The sequence below is a fragment of the Dama dama genome, chromosome 9 (genome assembly GCF_033118175.1).
Source record: "Dama dama isolate Ldn47 chromosome 9, ASM3311817v1, whole genome shotgun sequence".
Lineage (NCBI taxonomy): Eukaryota > Metazoa > Chordata > Mammalia > Artiodactyla > Cervidae > Dama > Dama dama.
In genome coordinates this window covers 5,101,857-5,122,070 of record NC_083689.1, presented here as the reverse complement: position 1 = coordinate 5,122,070, position 20,214 = coordinate 5,101,857, and the positions used below count along the sequence as shown (strand labels likewise).

The following is a 20,214-nucleotide window of genomic DNA, read 5'->3' as shown; positions in this document are numbered from 1 at the left end:
TTTCCTGTGCTGTCAGCAGCCTTGGGCAGGGGGCGCTGGGGTCAGCTGCAGGTGCTGGGTGTGACAGTAGCACACCGGGATCCTGGGTGAGGGGCAGACAGGAGGGCGGGAAGGCCGGTGGGCTAGATACTGACCACATCCCAGCAGTTACTGCCTCATTTGATCCTTACACTTACTGGGAGGGAGGGAGGGATCGGGAGTCCAGTCAGCAGGGAGGACACTGAGGCTCCAGGCTCCAGGTCAGAGGCAACCAGCAGCTGTGCTGGTTGCCAAAGTCTGCCCCCGTCCAGGCCCACCCCTGCCTGGGACCCAGCCCTCACACTTCTCCATCTCCTCCTCTCCCTTTGCTGCTGCTAGTGCCAGTCTCCCGACCTCTCTGCTCCCTAACAGTCTCCTCCCTGGCCTCCAATTTGCCCCTCAGCCCAAAGGACGTCTTCCCTGGCTCCCTGTGGCCCTCCGGATCTATGAATGCCCTCGGCCCGGCCTCCAGAGCTCTGCCCTGCCCCACTGGCCCCCTTCCTGGCCAGCTTCACCTCCCAGTACTTCTGCCACACAGTCAGGATATCAGCCACACCCAGCATCCACTGCTGAGCACCCCTGGCCCTCAACTACCACACAGGGAAGGACTGCATCACTGATGGCTCCTGAGGTCCAGGATGTGACTGGGCCACACCTCTGTCCTGAGGTCCAGCACCACCAACCCAGGCCCATGATGCCAGCATGGTGCTCCAGCCTGGGGGGTGCCACTCCACCTCTGGCCGTGTGTCACAGTAGTGGTTTTTGCATCTGGCGGTTTCTTATTTCAGGCCCTGTCATGATCACCCCATGGGTAAGAGGGGCTATACAGCAGTCCTGCTAGTCGGATCCACGGTCTCCTGAGCAGCTGGGCCCTGCAGACTGCAGGCAAGCTGAGGGGGAAGCACCGGGGCCAGGGAAGGCCAGGCGGGGGCTCTGTGCAGCAGCCCCAGGGCTCAGCCAAGCTAGAGAGCCTGCTCTCCCTTCGCTCTTGGGGCCGGGCTTGTGCACTGACCTTGGGGGAAGGCTCACAGCGTGTTCTGCCTTGGCATTCCCCCCCACCCCCACGTGGATGGCAGTCTGGGTGCCGCCCTGCAGGGCTGAGAAGGCTAGGCCGGGAGGGGCTGTTCAGAGAGGGCTCAGAGCCCTGAGAGCCCAGCTGTGTCCCCTCTCGTGTCACTGACTGTGTGACCTTGGGCAAGTCACTTCCCCCATCCACGCCTGTGAAGTGAGAATTGTCCCCAGGATTACTGAGAACCACAGGCCACAAATAGCATACTATCACACGAAGAACCGCGGTAAGCATACGCTGCTGTGGGCTGAGGCAGACTGGGGGCCTTGCTGTCTCTGCCTGCTGAGGGCTGTGCCTCTCACACCTGGAGCACTCACTGCGACCTGGGGCTCACTGCCAAGGCTGCGGGGCCGTCAGAGAAAGTCTTGCCAGTGGAAGGGAGTGTTTGCATGAGTTGAAATGGACTTTGTAGGATGAATAAGAAGTTGCTGGTCCAGGAGGAGGGCGCAGAGCGCAGAGGGCCACATGGCAGGGCGCTGGTGACTGTGGGCTGTCAGGCAGGCAGAGCTGCCAGGGAGCTGGGGCGCAGCGTGGGGCAGTGAGGCCCCAGAGTGGGGCCACGGGTCACAGGCCGAGCCCTAGGCTCTTGGCAGGCTCCCTTAATTGGAGCCCTGCTCAAGGTGCGCTCCCTCCTCCTAGAGGCGGCCCACCTCTGAGCTGCCCCCGCCTCCCTGGCAGCTCTCCTGAGCTCCAGCCCTAGGGGGCTCTGCTTCCCAGATGCTTCCTCCCAAGTGCCCCCAGCCCTAAGACCTAGAGCATCCCCACCACTGGGGAGCACAAAGCCACAAGGCAGCACAGAAGTGCCCCCGAGCCCAGATGAGCAAGCGTAACAACGATAGAGAGTTCCCAGTGTTGGCAAGGCTGTGGGCAAACAGGCACTCACAGAAGTGAAAATTCTGCTCCTTCACTTTGACCCTCAAATTCTGCTTACCCCAATACATCCTGTTACGACAACAGACAACAAGTGCAAACACTTTCCGTACACCAGCACAGCCTACACACTTGTGCACACCACACTCCTCTATTGCCTCCCTGAAAGAAGAAGTGAAAATGCTAGTCACTCAGTCGTGTCCGGCTCTTTATGACCCCACGGACTGTATAGCCTGTCAGGTTCCTCGGTCCATGGAATTCTCCAAGCACAAATACTGAAGTGGGTAAACCTTCCCTTCTCCATGGGATCTTCCCAACCCAGGGATCGAACCCAGGTCTCCTGCATTGCAGACAGATTCTTTACAGTCTGAACCACAAGGGAAGCCCCCTGAGGTGGGTACTATCTTGATCATTTTGCAGATGAAAAAACTAAGACACGGAGGTTAACTCACTAGTCAGAGATGACCTTTGGGTGATAGGAGTATGGAAGCTGTTGTTTACTCTACACCTCCTCAGAACCAGCATCAACAGCAGAGTGGCTGAAGCACCAGGCTTGCTCCGTGCCTCTCCCTACCACCCCGGCAGAGTGCTTTGCACTCCCAGAGCTCAACCACTGAGCAGCAGATGTCCTCTAGTCCGACTGCCACCCCTAGATGTTCCCGGACTGTCCTTTTCAGCCCCTTTCCTCACCATCTGACTGTCTGGCCAGCCTCAGTGTCCCATCCCCAGGTTACCACATTTTCCTCTCCCCACTGGTCCAGGCCTTTCGCAGTGGTTAGAGGATCCTTCTAGAACACGAATTCTTCTACCTAAAACCATTTCCTCCCTCTCTGCCACTTGGAGATGGAATCTCAGCTTCTCATATGACTCTCTAGTCACCCTTGTCACTTGCCTGGTACCTGCTCCAGCCCTAGGCTTGCATTTTTAGGTTCCTGGGAGCCTCTCTGCACATTTCCACAGCTTCATGCGGCAGTTTGACTCATTACATTCAACAGTTCCTCAATGCAAGGATTAGATCCTTTCCAGGGTGGCATCGCCAGTGTGGGACTAGGCCCTGGATTGCTCTTGACTGGCTTTGAGGATCCAGGGGACAAAATTACAGTGCACAGCGTGTGGGCAGAGGTGGAGGTGGGGATGGAGGAGCAGAGGTCCTGCACTGGAGTAGGCTCATCTGCCAGGGGCAGGCCCAGGGAAAGCAATGTGTCTAGCAGTGTGCTGTTTTTGAAAGCTCTCTGGGACATCTAGGTGAAAATGTCCACGAGGTGGTCAGCAATTTAGGACCCCACATGCCTACCTTGCTGGAATATGGATATGACAGCTATACCTGCCCCTTCTTGCTCCTCAGCCCTTATGCCATCTGGCACCAGACCCCAGACACCTGTCACTTCCCTCAAAGCTGCTCTGACAATCTAATGAGCCATTTCACTCCTCTAATTTTCTAATTAATTTTACTAACCTCCAAAACAGGGACAACAGCCTACACCACAAGGTTAAAATCTTCACATACTCTGTGTGGAGAAATTTGATTAACCATTTCAGACTGAGGTGGGACTCAACTGGTAGCGCGTGTCGTGAACCTACCCTAAAGCTTAGATTCTGTGTTCCTGGGGCCCACAAGGGGTGGGGAATGAAGCTCTCTTCCTGCCCTAGTAAATCTCTCCCAGCTGGTGCAGCATCACCTTCTGCCTGCAATTCTTAGCAGCCTCTCGCATGTATGTGGAGCAGAAGGAAGCTCACACAGTGAGGCTGTGGTGTGGGTGCAGGCTAGGTAGACATGGGGCTCGGGCTCCTCTTGGAGGAGGCCCTCTAGCAGGAGGGCCTGTACCATCAGCCCAAGGGGGGCTGTGGGGCTGTGGAAGGCTCAGATCTGTGTTTCAGAGTGGTCCTGCTAAAGCAATTTTTGGAAGCAGGGAGTGTTGGGGAGGCTGAGTGGGACTGTGGGCTGCTTGAGTACCCAGAAGGGGTGAGATGGGGGGAGAGCACCCAAGTAGGTGCAGCAGTCATGGGTGCAGCCAGCTTTACCAGGCAGCTGCCCCGGCCTTTCTGGGGTCAGGGCTCTGCTCTGTGGCGGCAGGACGGGCAGTGTTATCAGACAGCCCAGCTGGCTCAGAGGTGGCCCCCCAGTGCTGCTAAATCTGGGCCACGGGCTCCTGCTGCAGGAAGAGGGAACGCAGGCAGGATGTCCTCTCCTGTGGCCGGCAAGTCCTTTCCCATGAACCCATGCTGACCTCACTGGCCACGTGGCGGGGCTCCCCCACTTGCCACCCTGACTTGTGCGTGCTCACAGGGCCACCCGCACCCCATCCAGCCCTCGGAGATGGGGCTGGCCTGGGATACTGGAGCCAGGCAGGGCTGTGCCTGTTTCGGGCCACACCCAGCCTCAGTGGCAGCCAGTCCCAAAGCCTGCATCTTCCTGCTCCCAGACTTCTCCCTTCAGTGTGACCGGAAAACGGAGATCCCAGAGGAAGCCAGTGTCTGAAAAGGATCGAAACTCAGGAATCCCTGGCTCCAGCTGGACACGTTGGCCATGTCTTGCTCAGGGGTCCGTGCAAGGAGTGTGGGAGTCTCTGGACTCGTCTCCCTAACCACCCCTCTTCGCCAAGGGATATCTCAGGACTGTGGGGCACAGACGTGGTCCTAGTGGAGAGAAATCTGCATAGTGGGGGAAACACCAATATGGCAGCAGGAGGGGTGTAAGCTAGATGTAGGAAAAAACTTCCCCTCATGACTGATCCCCAGCTTAATTTTCCTGGATTCCCTGACTTCCCTCTATCATATCACACTCCCAACTTTCTTCCTTCCTGCCTTTGACTGGAGGCCCTGCCTCCCCAGTGGAATGCCTCATCTTTCCCCATCTCCTCCTCTTCTCAGGGTCCCCATCTGGTAAACAATTTCATGACCTATTCTGCCACTTCAGCCAGAGACTGGCACTCATCTCCTCTCTCTCCACCATCTCCTGCTGCCTCCTTCCCTGGAGTATCTCCTGGGTGCACCCGCAGCCTCCTTGTTGCGGCCTTGCATCTGCTCTTGCCCCTCTGGCGATGCCTTCAGGGGAGTCTGACCATGTGGCTCCCTGCTCACACCCACCCTTTCCAGGTGTGCCGCTAGCTCCTGCGTCTCCATTTCCTGTCTCTTCCACCCCATTGCCCTGCCCCCAGGACTCTAGCCTCATTTGATCACCATCTGACTTTTCTGTCTCTGGGCCTTTAAGGCAGTCTTTGTCCTACTTGGAACCCCTTCCCTGGAGTCTGCAGACCCCTCCAGGAAGCTCCAAGCTGGAAGCAGTGGAACACACACCACCAGCTGGAACTCACTGGTCACTGAGCACTATCACCCCGGGCTATGATGTTATGTTTGTGTCCCTGCAAGTCTGACACTTGAGAAGTTCCTGCAGGCTGGACTTGGTCCAAATCTTCCCTTCGCTACCCTGAGCAGATACTGTAGCTTTCACCTTGCACAGGACAGCAGTCCCCTTCCCTGGTTAGGCTGCCTGCCACTGCCTGTGGGTCAGGGTGGGGATGGCACAGCAAGGAGATGGCCAGACAGTCCCCTTGTTACACCTCATGCCCAGCCTGGCGCCTGGTCACGCGGACACTGCTGTGGGGCGGCAGAGTCCTTCAGCTACACTGACCCAGTGCCTCCAGCATGCTGGGTGTGTGACACACCTGTGTGAGTTCTCAGGGCACCAAGCTAAGGCCAGTGCTCTGCCTGCACTGACTCACATGCCCACCCCACTTCCACACCTCTGCCCACACCTGGCTCTGGCTCAGGGCCGAGGAGCAGGGACAGTGAAGAGCTGGGATGGTCATGTGTGTCTCAGCCGTGGCAGGAGCCAGGATCCTTACAGCAGGCCAACAAGCTTCCTGGCAATTGTCTCCTTCCCCATCTGTCCCTGGGCTGACTGCCCACTGTTCAGAGACACACACAGCCTCTCTAGAGTCTAAGCCCCAAGAGATAAAGCCTGTGGGAGGTGGCCTCTGCCATCTACCTTCTCTAGAGGGACATGATTGGGGTAAAAAGGCCAGCCCCAAGCACAGTCCATCAGAGCTTGCCAGCTTGTTGCAGTGCTATGAATGGGAAAACCGAGGCACAAGGAGAGGAAGAGAGGGGTCTAGGCAATACAGCAAGTAATTTAGGGGTAGAGCTAGGCAGGAGCCAGCTCTGGGACAAGCACCACATCTCTGAGGGTCAACTTCAGGGCCAGGCTGGCTTACCTGCCAGCACGTGGCCTCTCACTGTGGCTGCGCTGACAACTGGCTGGAAGATCTGTGCTTCAGCTCCAGCACCCACATCAGTCTAGGGGCTTCTCAGGTCCTCTTCAGTCCAAAAATGGGTGGCACAAATATAAGGCTCAGGGACTGTGGCAATGGTCTGCTCTCCATGGGTTATCTCCTTACCAGCCATGCCCTGGTCCAGCCAAGGCCATCCCCCTCCACGGGCCCCTTAGCTTCATTCTCTCTCTTCTCCCTCACTGCCCAACTTTGGTAAGAATCACCTGTACTCACTGCAAGACTGACTTCTCCCCGCTCTGTCTGCCACCTTCCACTCTACTCAGGAGCACCAGGATGTGAGCCTCTCCTGGTTTTCCTTACACCCTGCATGTTGGATGTTTTCTGTCTCCCTGGAAGCCTCTCGCTCTCTGGTCCCCTCCTTGGGGAAGAGGGTCCCATCCTGGGACAGCTAGGTTCCTCTTCAGCCTCTCTCCGGAGCCTTGGACACTATACCCACTGCCTGCTGGATGTCTTCTCAAGGTGGGACCTCCCACTCCTCAGCCCTGAAGTTCAACCACGGCACCCGTGAAAGCCTGGTCCTGGGAAGAGTGCAGGGGAGCAAAGGAGGGCCAAGGGGCAGCCCCTCTGCTCAGACCTGCCCTGACTTGGAGGCCAGAAGACGTCTGCTTCCATCCTCCTCCCCCTGGGTTCACCCACACTTCCCTTCACTCCACTCTCCCCAGCCCTTCAGCCCATATAGACACAGAGAAGGGGGTTCTGGTATCCCCAAGGCTTGGGTTGAACACGGCCTTTACTACTGGCTTCCTGAGGACTTTGTGGGAAGTTACCCCTGTCCTTGGTCCAAGTGTTCCCATTTGTAAAAAGGTTCTAACATTTCCTTGTGAGGATTAAAAGATTTGAAACACGTAAAGCCAGTATTCAAAGCCAACAGTGTTTAAAAACAGAGGTATCCATTTCTCCCTTCAGATCTCTCAGAACTACTCCCTCAAACACTGGGGACCCATGATCGCTCCTCCACCCTCTGACCTTCAGGGTCGCTAGATCTCTCATGGGCTTCCAGCTCATCTGCCTCTCATTCCTGATGCTTTACCCCTGACATCTCCGAACAGCCATCCCTCCCTCATCACCCAAATTATCTTCCCTCCAACCCCTCGTGGGCGACCTTTAGTCATGTTCCCGTCACATGTCCCCACGCTGCCTCTCCTGTGTTGAAGACCTCCCTTGCAGCCCCTGCCTTATGATCCTTAGCCTGGCCGTCCAGGGTGCTACCCCTCAAATACGGGAGGGCCGGTCTTTTTCTCCTGCCATGCTGATCACTTACGAGCTGCTGACTCAAGATTAGCCTCAGTTCCCACACCTGCACCCAGTCCTCCAGGACTACTCCTGTCTCCTCCATCCCGAGCTTTTGCCCCAGCAGTCCTTGGCCTGGGGAAAGTGAACAGCAACCAGAGTTCCCTCAGGAGTACAGATCTCGAGCGCGGACTAGAGTCGCGGGGAAGTGCGCACCCGGGACTACGACCCGGCGGGGATTTCAACCTCTGCGCTGGGGGCACCCTCAGTGCGCGCGGATCGCAGGATAGACCAGTGCGATGCCCCGACTCCTCAGAAAAGCGTGTAAGCAAGCGAAGGATTCAGGTTGAGGATGCAGCGCGAAGGGGCCCAGGTCTAAGGGAGCTGAACCGGAGACCGTGGAGTGAAGTCGAGAACCCATCTCTACGCTGCGGGGCTGCCCCACGGCCCGTCCTCTCCCTTTCTTCATCCCGGCAAGCCCGGCCCGACTCTCTGTGCTCCTTCCGGGATCTGAATTCCTGGCTCTCAACCCTGTCTCCCCTCGTCCAAGGGTCCCGCGGGCCCCGTCCCCCGACCGGTCTCGCGTCCGTGCAGTCCCACCATTTGCCCAGGGAAAGCGTCCCCGCTCGTGGCCAGCTGCGCACTGGGGCAGGCGGAGGGCTCACCACGCTCGTTGTCGAGCAGTCCGAGGCAGAGCCACAGGCGCAGGCACAACGCGGCACCCCACTGCATCTCCGGCCGCGGTGGCGCGGATCAAACTTGCGACCGCAGCTCTCGCTTGAGTGTGGGCGCGAGGCCCCGCTCAGGCGGGGCCGGGGCGGGGCTGCGGCCGTGGAGGGGCGGGGCCGGGGCGGGGCTGCGGCCGTGGAGGGGCGGGGCCGGGGCGGGGCTGCGGCCGGGGCGGGGCGGGGCCGGGGCGGGGGCGGGGCCGGGGCGGGGGGTCTTGGAATCGAAAAGCAGCCCTCGCCCTCTAGCCTAGGAGACTGCCGCAGAGATGTGAGGGTGCTGGTGGGCGGGAAGGCTGTTCCGTGCCCCACTTCCGAGTCAACCACAACCCGTCAGGCTGGCCACTGTGCGCTGAAAAAGGGCATGAACCCAGCCGCCGAGATTGGACAAAATGTGGCAGCACGTATTTTTCTGTAATTTTCTTCAGTTAATAAATGCTATGTTTAAAGTAGGAAAAAGGAGAAAGCAATATAATTTTTAAAATAGCAATATATCAAATCTTTGAAACCATACAGTAAACTTTATCTTACCGCCTACGTGGTGTAGATGGAGACTGTACCCTTGGGCCAGGCACCCAGTATAACTAACCTCCATCCTGCAGGCATGTCCTCTTTAGATTTCCTCCAAATAGTTTTGCTCTGAGCTCATTCATAAGTCCTTTCATCAGGTGACAGTTTGCTCTTTGACTTGGCAACCCTTTCATAGACTTCCTTTCTCTTTTCAGTTATGTCTCTAGAATTTTCCTATTTAAAAACAAATCCCATGAGCATGACTGTCTCCCTCTCCTGCTTTCATAATCACAATTTTACTATCCCTCCGCCCTACCACCCACTCACCCTTGTCAAAACCATTGTTGAAAACAATTGCTACTAAATCTCTAATGCAAGAAAGAATGGACTTTAAGTTGTAATCATATATGGATGATTTAATAAATAATGTGTAGGCAACCAAATAAATGAAGTTAGATTCTTTTCCTCAACCATATGTTGATTTTCTTTCAACTTTTGTTTTTAGTTTTAATATATTGAAACTATATGTTAATGTATTATAAATGCAAATTTTAAAGCAAACACTTCTGTTTCAGTCCCATAGATTAAAGAGTATAAAATGGCATGAGCTTTCCAAAAGTTCTCCCTTTCTCCTCCTTAAACCCCAAATCCTGGCTTTATCATTTCCCTGCTTTTCTTTATCATTTTATTTCCCAGATATGTTTTGCTTGTTTTTTAACCTTATTTAAATGGATTAATTGTGCAATCTTTTGCTCAGCATCTTTTGTGAGATTCATGTGTATTGCTATGAAGACCTATGAAAAAGTGAGTGTTAATCAGTCTTGTCTGACTCTTTGTGACCCCCAAGGACTGTGGCCCACCAGGTTCCTCTATCCATGGGATTCTCCAGGCAAGAATCCTGGAGTGGGTTGCCATTTCCTTCTCTAGGGGATCTTCCTGACCCCGGGATTGAACCTAGGTCTCCTGCATTGCAGGAAGATCCTTTACAAACTGAGCCACCAGGGAAGCCCTATGCTTCACTGAAGACCAATACTTCACTCATTTGCATCGATGCATAGTCTTCTGTGTGATACAACATAGTTCATTTGCGCACCAACTGTTGATGGAAGTTTGAGTTGTTACCAGTTTCCAACTTTTGCTGCTACAAACATGCTTTTATATGTTTCTTGGTATACACGTGCCCTATTCTCTAAGTTACATGTATAAGAGTGACACTACTAGATTTCTTCTACTTTGTAGTTGGTACCAACTACTCTTCCATTATTTGCACATTTTGCACTCCATGGCAGTGTTATTAGTTCCCTGTGTTCCACATCTTCACTGACACATATTGTCAGTTTTAATTTTCGAATTTAGTCGTTTTAATTGATTTGTAGTGGCACTGGTCATCTATTTTACATATGGTAATATACGTGTTTCAATGCTATTCTCTCAAAACATCCCACCCTTGCCTTCTCCCACAGAGTCCAAAACTCTGTTCTTTACATCTGTGTCTCTTTTGTAGACTTGCATATGGGATTGTCACTACCATCTTTCTAAATTCCATGTATATGCATGAATATACTGTATTGGTGTTTCTCTTTCTGACTCACTTCACTCTGTATAATAGGCTCCAGTGTCATCCACCTCATTGGAAATGACTCAAATGCATTCTTTTTTATAGCTGAGTAATATTCCGTTGTGTATATGCATCACAACTTCCTTATCCATTCATCTGCCAATGGACATCTAGGTTGCTTTTATGTCCTAGCTATTGTAAACAGTGCTGCAATGAACTTTGGGGTACACATGTTTCTTTCAATTCTGGTTTCCTTGGTGTGTGTGCCCAACAGTGGGATTGTTGGTTTGTATGGCAGTTCTATTTCCACTTTTTAAAGGAATCTTGTTTGTGGATTTTTTTTGGTAATAGGCATTCTTGCTGGTGTGAGGTAATATCTCATTGTATTTTGGACTTCTGTTTCTCTAATAATTGGAGATGTTGAACATCTTTTCATGTGCCTATTGGCCCCCTGTATGTCATTTGGAAAAATGTCTATTTAGGTCTTCTGCCCATTTTTTTGAGTGGATTGTTTGTTTTGATGCCGTTAGGCATCATTTGCTGTTTGTAAAATTTGGAGACTAATCCCTTATTTGTCATATCATTTGCAAATATTTCCTTCCAATTTGTGGGTAGTCATTTCATTTTGTTTATTGTTTTCTTTACTGTGCAGAAGCTTCTGCATTTATTTTTGTTTTTATTTCCATTATTCTGGGAAACAGATTGAAAAAGACATTGCTGTGGTTTATGTCAGAAAGTGTTCTGCCTATGTTTTCCTCTAGGAGTTTTATAGTATCTAATCTCACATTTAGGTCATTAATCCATTCTGAGATTATTTTTGTGAATGGTATTACAGAAAGACTGATCTAATTTCATTTTTTTTTACATGTAGCTATCCAGTTTTCCCAGCACCATTTGTTGAAGAGTCTGTCTTTCCCACATTGTGTAATCTTGCCTCTTTTGTCATTAATTTATTATTTATTAATTAATTAGATTAATTTGTCATAGGTGCATGAGTTTCAGGATCTTCTATCCTGTAACATTGATCTATAGTTCTATTTTTGTGCCAATACCATACTATTTTGAGGACTGTAGCTTTGTAGTGTAGTATAATCTGAAGCCAGGGAGCCTGATTCCTCCAGCTTTATTGTTCTTTTTCAAGATTGATTTGGCTATTTGGGGCCTTTTGTGTCCCTTTACAAATTTTGAGAGTTTTTTTCCCTAGTTCTCTGAAAAATGTCATTGGTAGTTTGATAGAAATAACATTGAGTCTGTAGATTGTCTTCGGTAGTTTAGTCATTTTGACAGTATTGATTCTTACACTCCACAAACTTGATATATCTTTCCATCTGTTTGTGACTTTGATTTCTTTCATCACCATCTTATAGTTTTTGGAGTACAGGCTTTTTATTTCCTTAGGTAGGTTTATTCCTAGGTATTTTATTCTTTTTGATGTGGTAGTAAGTAGAAATGTTTCTTGAATTTCTCTTTCTGATCTTTCATTGTTAGTGTATAGAGATGCAACAGGTTTCTGTATATTAACTTTGTAACCAGCAACATTACCAAGTTCATTGATGAGCTCCAATAGTTTTCTGGTACCACCTCTAGGACTGTCTACATATAGTATCATGGCATCTGCCATCAGTGACAGTTTAACTTCTTCTCTTCCAATTTGGATTCCCTTTACTTCTCTTTCTTCTTTGATGGCTATAGCTAAGACTTCCAAAACTATGTTGAATAAAAGTGGCAAAGCAGATAGAAGAAGTAAGAACTACAATCCTGCAGTGGCTAGAATGAAAACCACATTACAGAAGGTTAATCAGAATGAAGAAGCAGAACGTTAGTTCCCCAGATAAAGGGACAAGATAAAACCCCAGAGGGGGATTCTGGTTCAAGTTGGCAGAGTAGAAGAACCTGTGCTCCTCTCCTCCTGTGAGAACACCAAAATTGCAACTAGTTGTTGAACAGCCATCGACAGGAGGATGCTGGAACCCAGCAAAAAAAGATACTGCGCATCCAAAGACAAAGAAGAAACTGCAATGAGATGGTAGAAGGGGTGCAAACACAATAAAATCAAACCCTATACCCACTGAGTGGGCAACTCACAACCTGGAAAACCATATAATACCAAAGAATCCCACTGTTATGAAGGTTCTGAGCCCCATATCAGGCTTCCCAACCTGGGGAGCTGGCAAAGGAATTGGAAATCCCCAGGGAGTCTGACTTTGAAGACCAGTGGGATTTGATTATAGGACTTCCACAGGACGGGAGGAAACAGAGACTCCATTCTTGGGTGGCACACACAGAAGTTTGTGCACACTTAGACCAGGGGAAAGGAGCAGTGATCCCACAGGAGACTGCACTGGACTTGCCTGCTAGTGTTGAGGGTCTCCAGCGGAGGAGTGGGGTGGAAACGGCTCACCCAGGGTGTGGGGGCATTGGCGGCAGCAGTCCTGGAAAGAACCCCGTGGCATAAGTCCTCCTGGAGGTCACTGTTAACCCTATTATAGAGTCCCTACAGACCCCAGGGCTGGGTCCCCATAGGCCAAACAACTAACAGGAAGGGAGAGCACCACCACCCATCAGCAGGTTTTTAGATTAAAGTTTTACTGAGCTTGACTCTGCCACCAATGCCCTGTTTTCCCCACCACCATCAGGAAGCTTATACAAGCCTCTTAGCCTCATCCATCAGAGGGCAGCAGCAGAAGAAAGAAGAACCACAATTCCACAGTGGCTAGAATAAAAATCACACCACAGAAAGTTAACCAGGATGAAAAAAGCATAGGGTTTTGTCCCAGATGAAAGGACAAGATAAAACTCCAGAAAAACAACCAAGTGGAGATAGGCAACCTTCCAGAAACAGAAATCAGAATAATGATAGTGAAGATGATCCAACATTTTGGGAAAAGAATGGAGGCAAACATTAAGAAGGTGCAAGAAATAATTGCCAATGAGCTAGAAGAACTAAAGAACAAACAGAGATGAACAATACACTAGAAGGAATCAATGAGCAGAATAAGTGATGCAGAAGAATGGATAAGTGACCTGGAGGGCAGAATGGTGGAAATCACTGCTGCAGAACAGGATGTAGAAAAACGAATGGAAAAAAAAGACAGCCTAAGGGGCCTCTGGAAGATCAAATGCACTAACTTTTACATATAGGGGTTCCAGAAGAAGAGAGAGAGAAATGACCTGAGAAGATGTTGAAGAAATAATACCTGAAAACTTCCTTAATATGGGAAAGGAAATAGTCAACCAAGTCCAGGAAGCATAGAGTCTCAAGCAGGATAAATCCAAGGAGGAACACACCAAGACACAGAGTAATCAAACTGATGAAAATTAAAGACAAAGATAAAATATTAAAAATAAAAAGGAGAAAACAACAAATAACATACAAGGGAACACCCATAAGGTTATCAACTGATTTCTCAACAGAAACTGTACAAGTCAGAAGGGAACGGTATGATAAATTTAAAGTAATGAAAAGGAAGAACCTATAACCAAGAGTATTCTAACCAGCAAGACTCTTGTTCAAATTTGACAGAGAAATCAAAAGTTTTACAAACAAGCAAAAGTGAAGAGAATCCAGCACCACTAAACCAACTTTACAAGTTCTAAAGGAGCTTCTCTAGGCAGAAAATGCAAACATAGGAAAAGACATACACAAAATAAACCCAAAACAATTTAGAAAATGTTAATATGATCATACATATCGACAGTTACCTTAACTAGAAATGGATTAAATGCACAAACCACGAGACAAAGACTGGCTGGGCAGATGAAAACATGTGAATGTATATAATAATTTTCCTTCCACTTACCATGTCATTCCACTTAACCCCCAAATTGTATGTAATTATCTTATATTGTTAGGTTAATCATGTTCCCATTATGGCTTTCAGTTGTAATTATATTTTATATTTTGTCTGGCTATTGATTGTGAAAACTGGTAAAGATCTTTTACTATTGTAATTATGTCAGTATTATTCACTTAATACCATTGTATCATGATTGGTCAACAGAAAATAACAGAAAAAGTAGAATTAAAGTGGTGAGAGTTGACATTCTTGTCTTTTTCCTGATCTTAGAGGAAATGCTTTCAGCTTTTCACCACTGAGTATGATGCTAGCTGTAGGTTTGTCATATATGGTCTTTATTATGCTGAGGTATGTACACTCTATGCCCACTTTTTAGAGAGATTTTACCACAAGTGGGTGCTGAATTTTGTCAAAAGCTTTTTCTGTATTTATTGAGATGATCATGTGGTTTTTATTCTTCCATTTGGTGATATGGTGTACCACACTGATTGATTTGCACATGTTGAAAAATGGTTGCATCCCTGGGCTTTCCTTGTGGTTCAGTTGTTAAAGAATCTGCCTACAATGCAGGAGACCTGGGTTTGATCCCTGGTTTGGGAAGATCCCCTGGAGAAAGGAAAGGCCACCCACTCCAGTATTCTGGCCTGGAGAATTCCATGGACTGTATAGAATCCCACTTGATCATGGTGCATGATCTTTTTAATGTACTGTTGGATTCTGTTTGTTAGTATTTTATTGAGGATTTTTGCATCTTTGTTCATCACTGTGATTTTTTTCTTTTTTCTTTTTGTGTGTGTGGTATGTTTGGTTATGGTATCAGGGTGATTGTGGCCTTATAAAGAGAGTTTGAAAGTTTTCCTTCCTCTCCAATTTTTTAGCACAATTTCACAAGGATAGGTGTTACCTCTAAATGTTTGATAAAATTCGCCTGTGAAGCCATATGGTCCTGGACTTTTGTCTGTTGGGAGGTTTTTAATCATAGTTAAAATTTCAGTGCTTGTGATTTGTCAGTTCATATGTTTTATTTATTCCTGGTTCAGTCTAGGGAGACTGTACTTTTCTAATGATTTGTCCATTTCTTCCAGGTTGTCCATTTTATTGTTGTACAGTTGCTAATAGTAGTCTCTTATGATCCGTGGTTTTGGATTGATGCTTTTGAACTGTGATGTTGGAGAAGACTCTTGAGAGTCTCTTGGACTGCAAGGAGTTCAAACCAGTCAATCCTAAAGGAAATCAATCCTGAATATTCATTGGAAGGACTGATGCGGAAGCTGAAACTCTAATACTTTGGCCACCTGATGTGAAGAACTGACTCATTGGAAAAGACCCGGATGCTGGGAAAGATTGAAGGCAGGAGGAGAAAGGAACGACAGAGGATGCAATGGTTGGATGGCATCACCAACTTGATGGACTTGAGTCAGAACAAGCTTTGGGAGTTGGTGATGGACAGGGAAGCCTGGCATGCTATAGTCCATGGGGTTGCAAAAAGTCGGACATGACTGAGCGACTGAACTGATCCTTGGTATTTTCATGAAGTCAGTAACTTCTCCTTTTTCATTTCTAATCTTATTTATTTGAGTCCTCTTCATTTTTTTTCCTTGATGATTCTGGCTTAAGATTTATCAATTTTGTTTAAAATTTTAAAGATCCAGCTTTTAGTTTTATTAATGTTTGCAATTGTTTTCTTTGTCCCTATTTCATTTATTTATGCTCTGATCTTTATGATTTCTTTCCTTTTTACTAATTCTGGGTTTTGTTTGTTTTTCTTTCTCTAATTGTTAAAACAATTAGATGTAAACAAGCAAACAAAAAAACAAAAAAACACATAAAACAATTTGGGTGTAAGGTTAGGCTGTTTACTTGAGGAAAGATTAAGTATTGCCATAAACTTCACTCAGAATTGCTTTGCTGCATCCCAGAGTTTTCAGATCATTGTGTGTTCATTTTTCTCTAGATATTTTTTAATTTCCTCTTAATTTTTTTTTCCGTGATCCATTGGTTGTTTAGTAGCATATTGTGCAGCCTCTACATGTTTGTGTTGTTATAGTTTTTCTTTTTGTGGTTTATTTCTAAACTCATAATGTTGTCATTGGAGAAGATGCTTGATACGATTTTAATTTTCTTAAATTTACCAAGGCTCATCTTGTGGCCCAGCAAGTGGAGAATGTATAGTGTGCTACCTTTGGATGGAATCCTCAGTTATGTCAAACTCGTCTAAACTGTAATTTAAGGCCTGTGTTTCCATATTAATTTTCTGTCTGGATGATCTGTCCATTGATAAAAGTTGGGTGTTAAAGTTCCCCACTATTATTGTGTTACTCTTGACTTCTCCCTTAATGGTTGTTAGAATTTGCTTACATATTGAGGTGCTCCTACGTAGGTTATATATATATATATACACACATATTCATATACATATACATATATGTGTGTGTATATATATGTGTGTATATACATATATGTGTGTGTATATATATATATGTATAAAATCTTGCTTTTGTATCCACCCAGCCAGTTTATGTCTTTTGGTTGGTGAATTTAATCCATTTATATTTAAGGTAATTATTGATATATATGATTCTATTGGGCTTCACATGTGGCTGTCTGGTAAAAAAATGTTGCCTGGCAAGCAGGAGATGTGGATTCAATCCCTGGGTCAGGAAGAGTCCCTGGAGAAGGAAATGGCAATCCACTCCGGTATTCTTGCCTCAGAAGTTCTTTGGGGAGAGGAGCCTGGTGGGCTACCGGGTTGCAAAATAATCAGACACGACTTAGTGGCTAAATAGCAACAACAGTAATCCTATTACCATTTTCTTAATTGTTTTAGATTTATTTTTTTTTTAGATCTTTTCCTTCTCTGTGTTTCCTGCCTAGAGATGTTCTTTTAGCATTTGTTGCAAAACTAGTTTGGTGGTGCTGAATTCGCTTAACTTTTGCTTGTTTGTAAAACTTTTGATTCTCTGTCAAATATGAACAAGAGTCTTGCTGGTTAGATTATTCTTGGTTATAGGTTCTTCTCATTACTTTAAATGCATCATGCCATTCCCTTTTGACTTGTACAATTTCTATTGAGAAATCAGTTGATAACCTTATGGGTGTTCCCGTGTATGCTGTTGTTTTCCCTTTGTTGCTTTTAATATTTTATCTTTGTCTTTAATTTTCATCAGTCTGACTACTGTGTGTCTCGGCATGTTTCTCTATGGTTTTATCCTGCCTGAGACTCTCTGTGCTTCCTGGACTTGGTCGACTATTTCCTTTTCCATATTGTGGATGTTTTCAGTTATTATCTCTTCAAATATTTTCTTGGGTCCTTTCTCTCCCTTTCCTCCTTCTAGGACCCTGATAATGTGAATATTGGTGTTTTTAATGTTGTCTTAGAGGTCTCTTAGACTGTCTTAATTTCTTTTTTTTTTTACATTCTGTTTTGTGGCAGTGATTTTCATCATTCTGTCTTCTAACTCATTTATCTGCTCTGTCTCAGTTATTCTGCTATTCAGTCCTTCTAGTGTTTGTTTTGTAGTTCTTCTAGGTCATTGGTAAACATTTCTTCCACCTTCTCCATTATTTTTCCAATATCCTGGATCATTTTCATTATCATTATTCTGAATCTTTTCCTGGGATGCTGCTTAGCTCCACTTTATTTAGCCGTTTTTTGGGAATTTTACTTTGTTCCTCCATCTGGGACATAATCCTTTTTATTTTGATGAGCTTTCTATGATTGTGGGTTTTGTTCTGAAGCCTGTGGGGTTGTGGTTTTTCTTGCTTCTTCTGTCTGCCCTCTGGTGGATGAAGCTAAGAGGCTTATGTAAGCTTCCTGATCGGAGAGACTGGCTGTGGGGAAAACTGGGTCTCCCTGGTACTCAGTAAAACTTTAACTTGATGATCTGCTGATCGGTGGAGCTGTGCTCCCTCCCTGTTAGTCGTTCGGCTCATGCCGGTGGTTACCTCCCAGGAGTGCTGCTCTAGTGTCCTGCTGCAGGTCGCTGCCGACCCAGCCTCCACAGGAGACCCTCGAACACGTCAGGTAGGTCTTTTTCAGTCTCCTGCAGGGCCACTGATCCTTTCCTCTGAGTCCTGTTGTGGACAAGGTTTTGTTTGTACCCTCCAAGAGTGGAATCTCTGTTTTCCTCAGTCCTGTGGAAGTCATGCAATCAAATCCCACTGGCCTTCAAGGTAAGTCAGACTCTCTGGGGATTCCTAGTTTCTTTGCTGGATCGCCAGGCTGTCATCTTGAATCAATCTCTTTTTGTGGTTTTGATTGGCATTTCACTCATGGTTAGTGACGTCCAGCCTCTTTTCTTGTACTTACTGGCCACTTGTACATATTTGGAGAATTGTCTGAATAGACAAGTCCTTTGCCCATTTTAAAAGTTGAGGTTTTTTTTTCACCTTTACCCTTTTTTTCCCTCATGTGTTTCTTTTGCAGAGAAAAAACCAACTCTTACTCTATGTTGGAAACTGTTTCTTTGACTTGCTTTTCATTGCTTTTGTTATTATAATCATACATAATTGCCTGCTTCAGAGGACCCTGACCTGAATGTAAACTAAAGTGACTTTGTTCAGCTCACAGAGAGATAATCTGACCCTGCCCACCTGTGAATAGAAGACATTAACACATCCCTTCCAAAGACTAGAAATGTTTTGCAAGACTGAAGATCCTTTCACTTTATTTCTGCACTGCCTCTCCCTCTCTATTCTGCCTTTTGACTTTGGTTCCTCATAGCCTCTCTCTTTGGCTCTGCAAAAGAACGTGGCTTCCAAACCCCAACAAGATGGTTACTTTGAGACATTAGTCTACCATCTTCTCTGTCAGCTGGTCCAAATAAAGTCGTATGCCTTCCCTCAACACCTGTCCCTTGGGTTTATTGGCCTCTTGTGCAGTGAACAGAGTGAGATTGTACTCAGTAACATTGTTTTTGAAAATATGTATGTTTGTATTTATTTAGTTGGCTGCATTGGATCTTAGTTGTGGCACACTGGATCATCGATCTTCCTTGTGGCATGTGTGTCCTTTTTTTAGTTGTGTATGTGAGACCTTTTATTTGTGGTGTGTGGAGACTTTTTGTTGCAGCATGTGCAATCTTTAGTTACTGCATATGAACTCTTAGTTGTGGCTTGTGGGATCTAGTTTCCTGACAAGGGCTTAGTCCTGGGCCCCTTCTACACTTGGGAGTTTAATGTCCTAGTCACTGGGCCAACAGGGAATTCCCCTAGTGAATTACCATTCAGTTCAGTTCAGTTGCCCAGTCGTGTCCAACTCTTTGTGACCGCATAGTCTGCAGCATGCCAGGCTTCCCTGTCCATCACCACCTCAGAGAGCTTGCTCAAACTCATGTCCATCAAGTCGGTGATGCCATCCAAAAATTTCATCCTCTTTTGACACTTTTTCCTCCTACCTTCAATCTTTCCCAGCATCAGTCTCTTTTCCAATGAGTCAGTTCTTTGCATCAGGTGGCCAAATTGTTGGGATTTCAGCTTCAGCATCAGTCCTTCCAATGAATATTCAGGATTGATTTCCTTTAAGATTGACTGATTTGATCTCCTTGCTGTTTAAGGGACTCTCGAGAGTCTTCTCCAACACCACAGTTCAAAAGTATCAGTTCTCTGGTGCTCAGCTTTCTTTATGGTCCAACTCTCATATCCATACATACATGATTACTGGAAAACCCATAGCTTTGACTATACGGACCTTTGTTGGTTAAGTAGTGTCTCTGCTTTTAAATATGCTGTCTAAGTTGGTCATAGCTTTTCTTCCAAGCGGCAAGTTTCTTTTAATTTTTTAATCACCGCAGTCAGCATCTGCAGTGATTTTGGAGCCTGAGAAAATAATGTCTGTCACTCTTTCCACTGTTTCCCCATCTATTTGCCATGAAGTGATGGGGCCAGATGCCATGATCTTAAGTTTTCTGAATGTTGAGTTTTAAGCCAACCTTTTCAGTCTCCTCTTTCACTTTCATCAAGAGGCTCTTTAGTTCTTTGTTGTTTGCCATAAGGGTGGTGTCATCTACGTATCTGAGATTATTGATATTTCTCCATGAAATCTTGATTCCAGCTTGTGCTTCATCCAGTTCAGCATTTTAAATGATGTACTCTGCATATAAGGCAAATAATCAAGGTAATAATATACAGCCTTGATGTACTCCTT

The 20,214-nt window shown here is 46.9% G+C and overlaps 1 protein-coding gene across 4 annotated transcripts in view; it reads right to left on the bottom strand.

The window, feature by feature from the left end:
- The window catches only part of FLT4 (fms related receptor tyrosine kinase 4), a 41,471-nt gene extending 33,192 nt beyond the window's left edge, over positions 1-8,279 (bottom strand). For all 4 annotated transcript variants that reach the window (XM_061149609.1, XM_061149611.1, XM_061149610.1 and 1 more), the window contains exon 1: positions 8,145-8,279. In XM_061149609.1, coding sequence (XP_061005592.1) covers positions 8,145-8,211 — 67 coding nt within the window. In that variant the 5' untranslated portion in view covers positions 8,212-8,279. The remainder of the gene's footprint in view (positions 1-8,144) is intronic.
- Positions 8,280-20,214: the final 11,935 nt, after the last annotated feature.